The 12445-nt window shown below is 38.0% G+C and overlaps 1 protein-coding gene across 1 annotated transcript in view; it reads right to left on the minus strand.

The window, feature by feature from the left end:
* LOC126092753 (WD repeat-containing protein on Y chromosome-like) overlaps positions 1-12445 on the minus strand; it is a 411016-nt gene that overhangs the window by 37613 nt on the left and 360958 nt on the right. The window contains exon 13 of the mRNA XM_049908479.1: positions 11518-11689. Coding sequence (XP_049764436.1) covers positions 11518-11689 — 172 coding nt within the window. The remainder of the gene's footprint in view (positions 1-11517; positions 11690-12445) is intronic.

Consider the following 12445-nt stretch of genomic DNA (forward strand, 5'->3'; position numbering starts at 1 on the left):
TTGGTAAGTCACATCATCTTTGTTTTTATATATATATATATATATATATATATATATATATATATATATATATATATATATATATATATATATGAATATAATAGAGGGAAACATTCCACGTGGGAAAAATATATTTAAAAAGAAAGATGATGAGACTTACCAAACAAAAGCGCTGGCAGGTCGATAGACACACAAACAAACACAAACATACACACATAATTCAAGCTTTCGCAACAAACTGTTGCCTCATCAGGAAAGAGGAAACGAGAGGGAAAGACGAAAGGATGTGGGTTTTAAGGGAGAGGGTAAGGAGTCATTCCAGTCCCGGGAGCGGAAAGCACATGAGGTTGAAATGAAAAAGAAAGATAGAAATATACGGGGAGGGATAAAGGTGAAGTAGAAAGCAATTGGAGATCTGGTATGAAAAAAGGCGAAAAAGTGTTGGTTATGTTGATCCTGTGGTGAACTGGGGTTGGTAGACAGCGATGTGCAAAAGGGTTAGGTGGTTTTGTTGCCGCTAAATCACGTTAAAGGACGGAGAAATTCGGGAAAATTTCGAAAAAACGTATTAATTTCGAAAAAACGTATTAAAGGAGTGGTGTTGTGGTGAAAGATTACGAAAATGGGGCTAACAATTGTAGAAATAATTGTAGAAATAATTGTAGAAATAATAAATAATAAGAAATAATTTCTACAATTGTTAGCCCCATTTTCGTAATCTTTCACCACAACACCACTCCTTTAATACGTTTTTTCGAAATTAATACGTTTTTTCGAAATTTTCCCGAATTTCTCCGTCCTTTAACGTGATTTAGCGGCAACAAAACCACCTAACCCTTTTGCACATCGCTGTCTACCAACCCCAGTTCACCACAGGATCAACTTAACCAACACTTTTTCGCCTTTTTTCATACCAGATCTCCAATTGCTTTCTACTTCACCTTTATCCCTCCCCGTATATTTCTATCTTTCTTTTTCATTTCAACCTCATGTGCTTTCCGCTCCCGGGACTGGAATGACTCCTTACCCTCTCCCTTAAAACCCACATCCTTTCGTCTATCGCAACCAACGGCTGCTTCATCAGGAAAGAGGGAAGGAGAGGGAAAGACGAAAGGATGTGGGTTTTAAGGGAGAGGGTAAGGAGTCATTCCAATCTCGGGAGCGGAAAGACTTACCTCAGGGGGAAAAAAGGACAGGTATACACTCGCATGAGTTTGGGCCAAACTCTTTGCCTTTACAAATGTCTGCTTGTGTCTATGTATGTGCGGATGGATATGTGTGTGCCTTTAATAAACAACATGAACAATAACAATACCAACCCATCTCTGGGGCACACCCGAAATTACTTCTACTTCTGCTAGTGACACTCCATCTTATGTCAGTTCTCAGTTTATTCAGAAATTTCATTCTAGATTCCATGTAATCACACTTTTGGTAATAAATATTGGTTTGCTATAAATTCAAATCCTTTTTGGATGCCAACTAATACTGCATCCAGTTGACTGCCTTCATCTATAGCTTTCTGGACATCATCCAAGAGAAGTGGAAGTTGGATTTGGTGTCATCAATGTTTCCAGAATGTTTACTGGTTGGCATGGAGGACATCATTTGGTTTAAGATACCTCACTATGTTTGAGTTCAGAATATGTTCTTGGATTATACTATAACTGGGAACAGTGAAATTGGATTAGTTGTGTGGATCACTTTTGCTGCCTTTCTTATAGATGGGTCTGTCCAGTGTGTTCTTCCAATCACTTGGCACAGATTTTTGGTATAGAGATATATAGAATTATGGCTAAAATTGGAGCTAATTCACATGCCTAACTGGGATTCAATCAATCTTAGCAATTTTAGTTGTTTCTCGATTCTACTGGCACAAGTACCTTAATCAACTATCTATGAAGTGGTGTAAAAAGTAAAATGAGTCAGTACTTGTTTATCTTCCTTAATAAAGGGACATTTTAATATGTAATTCAGCATTTATGATTTTGCTTTGCTTCCTCAGTTTCATTTTCTGTGGCATTAATGAGTGACAAGACACTAAATTTTTATGCCACAGACCACAGTTTCCTTGGGTTTCAGACTTTTGATAAGGGTCTTCTATGGTAGTTGTTAAGGTCATCATGCATTGCCCCTCTTGACACCCAATTGCATTTCCTTCAACATCTCTCAGTCTATAGCCTTTTGCTTTATCTTACATTTACCATGCAGTAGTCATGTTTTCACTGGATGTTTCTTTACAGTTACTGTGTACCACTCAGGTTCCCTCCCATTATGAACATATAATGGTACAGTCTAGTATACATTCTGATCCACTACCTTTTGTAAAGTATCTGACACATAGGTTATGAAAATGATAACATTTGTAATTATTGTTAACTTTCTTGTATTCATGATTTCTGTGTTATACCAGGTTTCAAATGTAATTAGAATTGAGGAACATGCTATTTGATGGCATAATATTATAATTTTATATAAAATAATGATCTATGGATCCAGAAGACCTGAAAATGAGTACACTGTTACCAATAATTTCTAAGAAGCACAATTTTTCTTTTTATGACTGACATTATAGTATGAACTTTGCACAGTTTAACAATAACATGATTGACAATGCACAAAAATTTTAGACTCTAGAATTGTGAATCAGCTCTATCACACATGGGAAATTACACACAAAAATTCTAGAAGCTGACTTAGTGCATGGATAGTTCTTACTTATCTCAATATGTGACTTTTTATGCACTAGTATGCCAAAATGATCACTGTAGCATCAGTTTATCACATCCAGAACAACAAAAGTCATACAGCACCAACAGAGCATGTCTTCCACTTGGAGAGTGTAACAGAGCTTCTCGGCATGCAGGTCAAATACATAAAACACTGCTAATTACTACATAAGTGGACAGCAGAAACAGAAAGTCCACTATTATGGAAAAAATGGCCTGCTTGGACTGAACCTCTGCCTGGACAAAAGAATGTGGTGAACACTCCTTTTGCTGACTCCAGAAATGTCTATCTACCTCTGTTGTACATTAAACAGGTCTCACAAAAACTTTGTGAAAGCCATGGACAAAACTTTATGTGCATTCAAGTAGATGGGGGAGAAGTTTCCAAAGATCAGTGAAGGAAAACTTTGGGAAGGAATATTTGTAGGACCACAAATTATGGAATTAATGCCTGATGAACATTTCCTTGACTTGTTGAGTGATGCTTAAGAAATATCATGGCTGTCTTTCATAAGTGAATGAAATTTTTGGGCAACCATATGGCATATCATTATTGTGAAATTGTACATCTACAATTGAGATCATACCAACTGATGAGACATAACATGTCAGTTAAACTATGTTTCTAGGATGATCACATGGACTTATTCCTGTATAACCTTGGTGCCATTGATGGCAGAGATGGAGGATACTTCCATCAAAATGTTTCTTAAATGGAAAACCACTATCAAGGCACATGGAGTACCAGTAATGACTGATGGTCCTAATGCATCAACATTTGAGAGGTTTGCAGGAAAACAGGAAAGAAAATTTTTAAGCACGTTTCTTTACTTTTCTTTACTCTTTTATTAATCTTTTCTTTGATTCCTTTGTGTACTGTTGTAAGCATTAAAAAATGCTGGCACATAAATTCCAAAATTAGGTATGTTTTCAGGGATAAATTATATTCCAGAAACAGTATTCCTTTAACCAAAAAAGAGACTTTTTGTTGACCAGCATCATTAGATTATGGAACAGATGATTAACACTAAATGATAAATAGTTTTGTGGATTATTGTGACGTAAGTACTATTGAGACAAAACTGAAGTAAATTTACTATTTAAGTCATGTTGATGATGTTACGATAGTCCACATTATAGGTGAAATATACTTTATGCTGGTGATAAAAGTAGTGGACACTGTTCTCTTTCTGTGGCCAATCCTCCAGTTTCCTGACAGCACTGCACAGCTCAGCTTTAAGGGTCCTAAATCTTCCCTCCTATTCTGATATTTTTGGCATAGACTCTAGAATATGACAGAAGAGCTCCACTTAGTTCATTGTTTCGAAGCAATGACAACAATGACATCTGTATCCCCCCTTCCTTCTGCCTTCACTATCCACTCGTACCTTGAATGACACTGTCTAGCACCAAGCTGGATATCAGTCCAGAACCATCTTTCCTATGAAAGCTTAAACATTTTATATTCATGTTTGTTTACAATTTTTATAAACACACTTAGACTACACATGTGTAACATGTAATGCTATGAGTATTTTTGTAAAATGACAAGAAAAATAAAATGCAGTTATATGGAGATTTAATAACCTTAGGCAACTAAAAATTAATGCTTAGAGATACAGACATGAAACACTGTTCACATTCTATGTGATAACTGAAATAAATTAACTCTGAAAGTAAGACATTCAATCACGCAACTATGCAGGACACTAATATGTGTATAACAAACAAAATCTTCTTAAATATTACACTTAATATTTATTACATGTGACTTCACCCAAAAGCATGTCACATCACAGCTGCTGAGTCAGTGATATTACTTGAAACTGATTTTTCAGCTTGTAGTCTCTGATGTTCTTTTCTTTTCTCTTCTGTTCCACTTCCCTTGACTTCAATTTACATTTAATACCTCTTTTGACCTCCTATTCAGTTCCTACTGCTCCCTACATTTATTTCTAAATTGCTATTCCCTTCCTGTATATCAAATTTATATACTGCTTTTTTATTTAACTTTCTAGTTCTTCAGTTTCTCTTACTATCTTTCTTTAATTACATTTTCTTCTCTGAGAAGTCTTCATTTCTTTTTTGGAATTAATATCCACTTTTGTCTCACCTCTGCCACATTCCCATTTTGTCCCCCTCCTGTTTCTGATTTCCTGCTTATACTCTCTGGCATTTCTACAGTCTCACCTACTAAAATTTATAAGTAAATAAATGAATTAATCTTTCCCTAATTTTTCAGTACTGATTCCTACATCTTCTTGTCCTACCCTGCCACCTTTAAATTTAGATTTGAATGTAATGTCATCCAGTTCACTACAATAATTGCTCCTTTTTCAAAAAATGGAACAATGTCCACATCAGAAAGTTAAATTTCTGCAAGCTTTTCTTGGTGTGGGTTACTTCACCATCTTTGGATCTGTAGCAGGTCTCTCAGTTAAACTCTTGTGATTTCACTGAAGAACTTACTATATTTGAAACTAATACATACTGAAATGCTTTGAATAAAAGATTGTGAATGGTTGCTTTAGATTTTTGATTCTTTATCAATATAGGTGATTGTTTTCGAAGTTCTCATTTTGCTTTAGATTCTAAACCTTTAAAGTCATAGGTAATCTAGTCTGTAAAATGAGAGAAAGGCAACCACTCAGCAACAGCAGGTTGATAAGTGGAGCACAGAAATACATAACAGAAAACAGTATCACACTAGCTTTTGAGCATTCACGCACACATCTGTACAGGCACCGAAGTGTAAATTCCTGTTGCCACAATAAGACTGTTTATTGGCAGCATGTAATCTAGTTCTCTGTTTACACAATTCTATCGACAAGAAAATTGACTTGACAATACTACAAAGTTATGCACAGACAGAATATCTTGCCAGTAATTTTTGTCAGAAAGCAAAATTTCAGTACTGCCAGTAGACTCATTTGAAAGTGAAACATTAATACTAGCATTCAGAACTATTACTACCTTCTACAAGGAGGAAAGAAGGATAGGTTGGGGCAGGCCACAGAGGAGAGGATGGCTGTTCAAATCCCAGGGGTAAGGGACACTTTTTTGTGAAGACAGGGGGAAACAAAGATAAAGGGAATGGGCAGTCAGGATTGTATATGGGTGAGCACTTTGCCACCTACAGTCCAGAGATGATATAAGGACTGAATGGAAAGCAAAATATGGATAAAGGAAGATAAATGTGAAGTCAAATAAATAGTGCAATTAAAAATTTCAAAAGAGATGTGGGAAAAAGCAAAAAAAAGAGGGAGGAAGAATAATGTAGATAAAAAAGAAGAAAATAAGGAAATAAATGAATAAATATTTTTTGAAAATATAAATGGAGTTAGAGGATTTTAAGTTAACAAAGGTTAAGTCCAGGACAGTGGCAGGATGTGAGGTTGTGTCAAAGAACAGAGTCCAATTTCTGAAGTACAAGGAAGCTAGTGTTGGATGAGATGACCCAAGCAGCCTGTTTGGTGTAGCAGGTTGTAAGAAGGGCAATTCTTCAAGCCTTCAGTGACTGCTGTGGCAAAATCTTATTAAAAATGTGTCACAAACCAAAGTAAATTTTGCTCATATTTAAAGGCTGCCTGACACCAAATTTAGTGTCCAAACAGTCATGAATGGCAGAAGAACTGAAAAGTAAAATTGGAAATGTTGAATTCTGTTTCCAAATGCTCCTTTAATAATAAAGGTACAGAAGTACTGTCCCAGTTTACTTATCTCGCCATTTCAAAGGTGATTGATACAGCTGTCACTGTCAGTGCTATTGAGACATAGCTAAAATCACTAAAGTAAACAAGGTTCAAAGGTCTGATTGATCCCTGTCAGATTTTAAATCTGAGTTGATTCCCATTGCAACCATAACATATTATAGATCCCTAGAAAAAAATTGTGACCTGTGGCTGCAAGAAAATATGGGTACTCTCATCTGCAAGAAGGGTATCAGAAATGATCCATAAAACTAGCATCCAGTTTATTGACATTCATATGTTGTAGAATTCTGTAATATTTCTGAGCTCTAACAATGAGGTACCTTGAACTGAATGAGCTCCTCCATGACAACCAACGTGGATTCTGAAAACACCCATCATGCAAAACCTAACTTCTATTTTTCTCATCTGACAACCTGAAAGTCACATATCGAGGCAATCAATTGGATGCAGTATTACATGATTACCAAGAAAGTACCACACTAATTTTTATTAACAAAAATATGGTCATGTATGATGTCAAACAAAATCGGTGTGGCTTAAGAACTGAGGGAAGATGCAGCCTGTTAATTCAGATGGCTACCCATTGACAGAAGTCAGGTGTATCCCAGGGAAATTTACTGGGCTAAACAATTTAATGGTGAGCTTGGACTTTTTGCACATGTCACACTTATATGTAATGAAGTACTATATAAACACTATCCAATTAAATCCTGATAAGAGTTCAAAGTGGTGCAAAGATTGGCAAGTTGTTTTAAATGAAACACATCACAAAATGTGGAAAAGTAAAATCTTGTGACTACAGTGTCAATAAGTTACAATTGGAATCAATCAAATTAATTGAATTTGTGGGTATAATAAACTTGAAGGATGTGAAATGGAATGATTACAAGATTTAATTCTTAGGTAAGGCATGTTACAGACTTTGATTCATTGCCAGGATATTGGAAAAATGCAGTCCGTCTGGAAGAGATACTGCTTACAAAGCACTTGTGCATCACATCTGAAAAATACTGCTATAATCTATGAGGGACATATTAAATGAAACCAAAAGGGGGTATTGAACACATGCAGTGAAGTGTGGCACAAATGATTTACATAAAAGCATCATGGAAAAGTTTAAAAACCTGTATAGGCAGATGCTTGAAGACAGATGCCAATTACCTGGAAAATGCCTGTATACAAAGTTTTAAGAACCAGTGTTAAGCAAAGAATATATATGGCTCCCAAGGGGACCTTGAAGACAGCATTAGACTAACTGCTGTTGCCACAGAGGGTTTTAAGCAGTCATTCTTCCCTCGCTGCATATTTTATTGAAATGAGAAGAAATCATAACACGTGGCAAAATGTTAAGTACCCTTAACCATGCACCTCACAGTACTTTTCAGAATATGAAATGTACATGTATCCAAGTCTCTTGAGTCCTGCTGCAGAGCATTCTCAGCAGCTGAGTACTTGGTGTCCCCAAAACTGATAGTTCATTCACGGGCTCAGCCAGTTTGGTAGTCATTCCTGTTCAAAACACTATGTAGTGAACAAATGTAAATTGGTAAACAACATGCAAGATTCCACATGTTGCTCTGCCTTTTATGTTGTTTGGTTTACCAGTTATGTTGCTAGAGTAAGTGATAGTAGTTTGGCAATAGAGAAAGTTTTATAGTTTAAATGATTGCAGGTGTAGGAATCTTAAAACTCTCAGCTTCACACATTTGCTCTCATATATTTCCATATTCTTCCTAACTTACCCATGCCCTTCCCACCACCTTTCACCATTTCCAAAAGTACATAAAACTGGATGAATACTCTATTGTAGCTGGCTTCTAAGCCACTAACAAATCCAGCACCTCCAACCCATCACTCAGAGCTTCCCAGCCTACACAAAAGACACCAACCACTTTTTGGAATGTTTCAAATCTGCTCCCTCGTACACACAGCCTCTCAACCCTACAACACTACAGATGCAAATGCTCACTGAAAACACTCCATACACACTACTGGTCATTAAAATTGCTACACCAAGAAGAAATGTAGATGATAAATGGGTATTTATTGTACAAATATATTACACTACAACTGACATGTCATTACATTTTCATGCAATTTGGGTGCATAGATCCTGAGAAATAAGTACCCAGAACAACCACCTCTGGCTGTAATAATGGCCTTGATATGCCTGGGCATTGAGTCAAACACAGCTTGGATGGCACGTACAGGTACAGCTGCCCATGCAACTTCAGCACAATACCACAGTTCATCAAGAGTAGTAACTGGCGTATTGCGATGAGCCAATTGCTCAGCGCCATTGACCAGACATTTTCAATTGGTGACAGATCTGGAGAATGTGCTGGCCAGGGCAGCAGTTGAACATTTTCTGTATTCAGAAAGGCCCTTACAGGACCTGCAACATGCAGTCGTGCATTACCCTGCTGAAATGTAGGGTTTTGCAGGGATCAAACGAAGGGTAGAGCCACGGGTCATAACACATCTGAAATGTAACATCCACTGTTCAAAGTGCCATCAATGCGAACAAGAGGTGACTGAGACGTATGACCAATGACACCCCATACCATCACGCCAGGTGATACGCCAGTATGGCGATGATGAATACACGCTTCCAATGTGTGTTCACCGCGATGTCACCAAACACGGATGCAACCATCATGATGCTGTAAACAGAACCTGTATTCATCCAAAAAAATGACATTTTGCCATTCGTGCACACAGGTTTGTCGTTGAGTACACCATCACTGGCGCTCCTGTCTGTGATGCAGCGTCAAGGGTAACCACAGCAACGGTCTCCAAGCTGATAGTCCATGCTGCTGCAAATGTCATTGAACTGTTCATGCAGATGGCTGTTGTCTTGCAAACGTCCCCATCTGTTGACTCAGGGATCGAGACATGGCTGCACAATCTGTTACAGCCATGTGGATAAGATGCCTGTCATCTTGACTGCCAGTAATACGAGGCGGGTGGGATCCAGCACGGCATTCCGTATTACCCTCCTGAACCCACCGATTCCATATTCTGCTAACAGTCATTCAGTCTCGACCAATGTGAGCAGCAAATGTTGCAATACGATAAACCGTAATCGCGATAGGCTACAATCCGACCTTTATCAAAGTCGGAAACGTGATGGTACCCATTTCTCCTCCTTACACGGGGCATCACAACAACGTTTCACCAGGCATCACCGGTCAACTGCTGTTTGTGTATGAGAAATCGATTGGAAACTTTCCTCATGTCAGCATGTTGTAGGTGTTGCCACCAGCGACAACCTTGTGTGAATGCTCTGTAAAGTTAATCATTTGCATATCACAACATCTTCTTCCTGTTAGTTAAATTTCACATTTGTAGCATGTCATCTTCATGGTGTAACAATTTTAATGGCCAGTAGTGTAGCTTCATTTATTGCCACCCTAACCAGTTCCATCCCTACCCATAACTACTTCACTTTGAGGACCACGCGCAGGTAGATTATTGTGGGAACCAGGATGGCCCCATTGAATGCTAACATTTCCATGGACTGGATGGATGAGGTAATCATCAATGCTCAGAAACTGGACTCCATGGTTTGGTATATATTTACTGATAATGTCATTGGGCTCTAGTCACAATGCAAACAACAACTCCTTCACTCCATGCAATAGCTTAACTCCTTTTTCCAGCTCAAATTTCCAAATCCAAAACCATGTTCCAAGACACTGATCTCTATTTCACTGAAGCTCACAGCAAAACCTCATTTTGTATAAAATCTACCAACAAACAACAATGCCTGCACCATGACAGATTCCACTCACTCTATAACAAACATTCCCTTCCACACAGCTACTCATCCATGGATAATGTATCTGCTCCACCATCAAATCCCTCAACACTTACACCGACAACCTCTTCCAAAATATCCTCTCTCTCTCTACTACCCCATAAATCTTATCCACAAAAAAAACCTTCCTGGCATTATCCTCCTCTTGTTCTCTGACTAATACAACTCCTACTTCCAAGAACTTCAGAAGCACCCCCTCTTGCCACCTAGGCCACAAGTGTATCAATACTTGGTCCAGCAAGACTAGAACTTTAAAAATAAATCATCCCTACCCACTGTCACCTTCTGTTACCTCATACCCTCCATAAAATCCCTGTCAAACAATAAGATGGTCTAGACCTTAGCCCCACCCCCAGGTTCATACACCTGCTATTGTTCCTTCTCTGAAACACATTCCAAGCATCCATGACTACTTACTAACATCAAAGGAAGAGCAACATGTAAAATAATACATATTTTTCGCTAACTCTTGTGTGATCATTGCATGACCTTTTGTTTGAGGATGACCACCACCCAACTGGTTGAATAGATGAACAGACATAGAGGAACTGACTATCTTGAGGCATACCCAGTATCCAAATGCTGATCATGCTCCGCAGCATGGTTCAAGGTCCCTGTGAGCCCACTACAGCTCACAGGCTATTTGGGCATTAGTTCCCTGAACTACAGGAATGGCAACTTCCACTGCAACATATCCTTACATTTTGCCGCCCTACTGGTTTAAACCACCACTAATATACAACTAATATACAAATGCTTTCATTATTAATTGATAATCATTATTTTCATTGCAGTCCCCTCTCTCATCATTTTATCATTTTGTCATTATGTCATTTCTTTTTCAGTTTTTAATTGCACTGTTTCATTTGATTAATCATTTCTCTTTCCCCATGCATCTTTCAGTTCTCAGTCTGTCACAGTGCTGACCAATATACTATCCTTCACCACTCATTCTTTCTTATGCCTATCCTTCATATTTGTTTCCTCTCAACCTCACAACAGATGTTGTCCCTCATCCTGAGATCTGAGTGATCTGTTGCTCATTTCTAATTTTCCTTCTGTTCTCCTTGAGGAAGGAACTAATAGTTCTTAATGCTAGGATAAGTGTTAATTTTTAAATGTGTCTTTTGGCAATACTGGAATTTATCATTCTGAACATAATTACTGTGCAACCATTCTGACTATTTGCAATTTTATATTCAAAATTCCATCATAATTAATCACATGATTTGCGCTAGAGAAAAATACTACATACCTTAAGTGTTGTTGATGAAGCATACTTTCGAACATCAGGAGGCAATATGAAAGCATGTTTAGCTGGTAGGGGTATGTGGGGTAATAACTGATCCCATGGTCTTGGTGTACCCAATACAGCCACATAGCGTCCAGCTAAGGTCCAAATGCGAACAGTATTATCAGCACTCGAGCTTTAAAAACACAAAGATGACAAACTCATATTTGTTTGAATCCAGTACAATACTTTTTAGAAATATTTAATTAATTGACACTTTCAGTTTATAAGTACCATCATTTGAGATGCAAAACTAATGGAGAGGGCATGGTAATGTAAATTCCTGGCTACAGCCACTGGCTCAGGAACTGTTTGATGGTGTGTGACTGAGTGAATATATACAAAGAGAGTGTCGTAGAAATGTTTCAACAGTCTTTAAGGTGTTGTAGAGGGTGTTTTGAGAAACAAAGCAAGGATAGGAAAACATGCCCAGAAACATCCCCAATGATGCTACAGAGCATCAAAGTTATAGACACCAGCTCTTGTGCACCAGGCCTCCTCTTTGGCAGGAAAATGTGACTTTGTATGTTGACAGTCCTAGATGGAATGTGTCACAATGTTGTTTGTTATTCAGTGACTATTACTGACTGATGGAGCTAGCTGCTGCATAGAAAGGCCTTGTCTCCTATGAATTCGATGCTCTATTGCCTTGGTGGATGGCAGTTTTGGACACGGGTTTCCACCTGCAGTTTATTTTCCTGCTGAGACCCTATGAATTTCTCCAGTGTTTTTCAATATCCAGGAGAAAAATAAACTTCAGATGGAAACCTGTATCTGAAACCATCATTCACCAAGGCAACAGGGCATAGGACACAAGGTATGTCTATGTACCAGCTAGCTCTGTTATCTCCAATGGTGATCACAGCAGTTCCAGTCGCTCAATAAGAAACAC

This window comes from Schistocerca cancellata, chromosome 7 (assembly GCF_023864275.1).
Source record: "Schistocerca cancellata isolate TAMUIC-IGC-003103 chromosome 7, iqSchCanc2.1, whole genome shotgun sequence".
Lineage (NCBI taxonomy): Eukaryota > Metazoa > Arthropoda > Insecta > Orthoptera > Acrididae > Schistocerca > Schistocerca cancellata.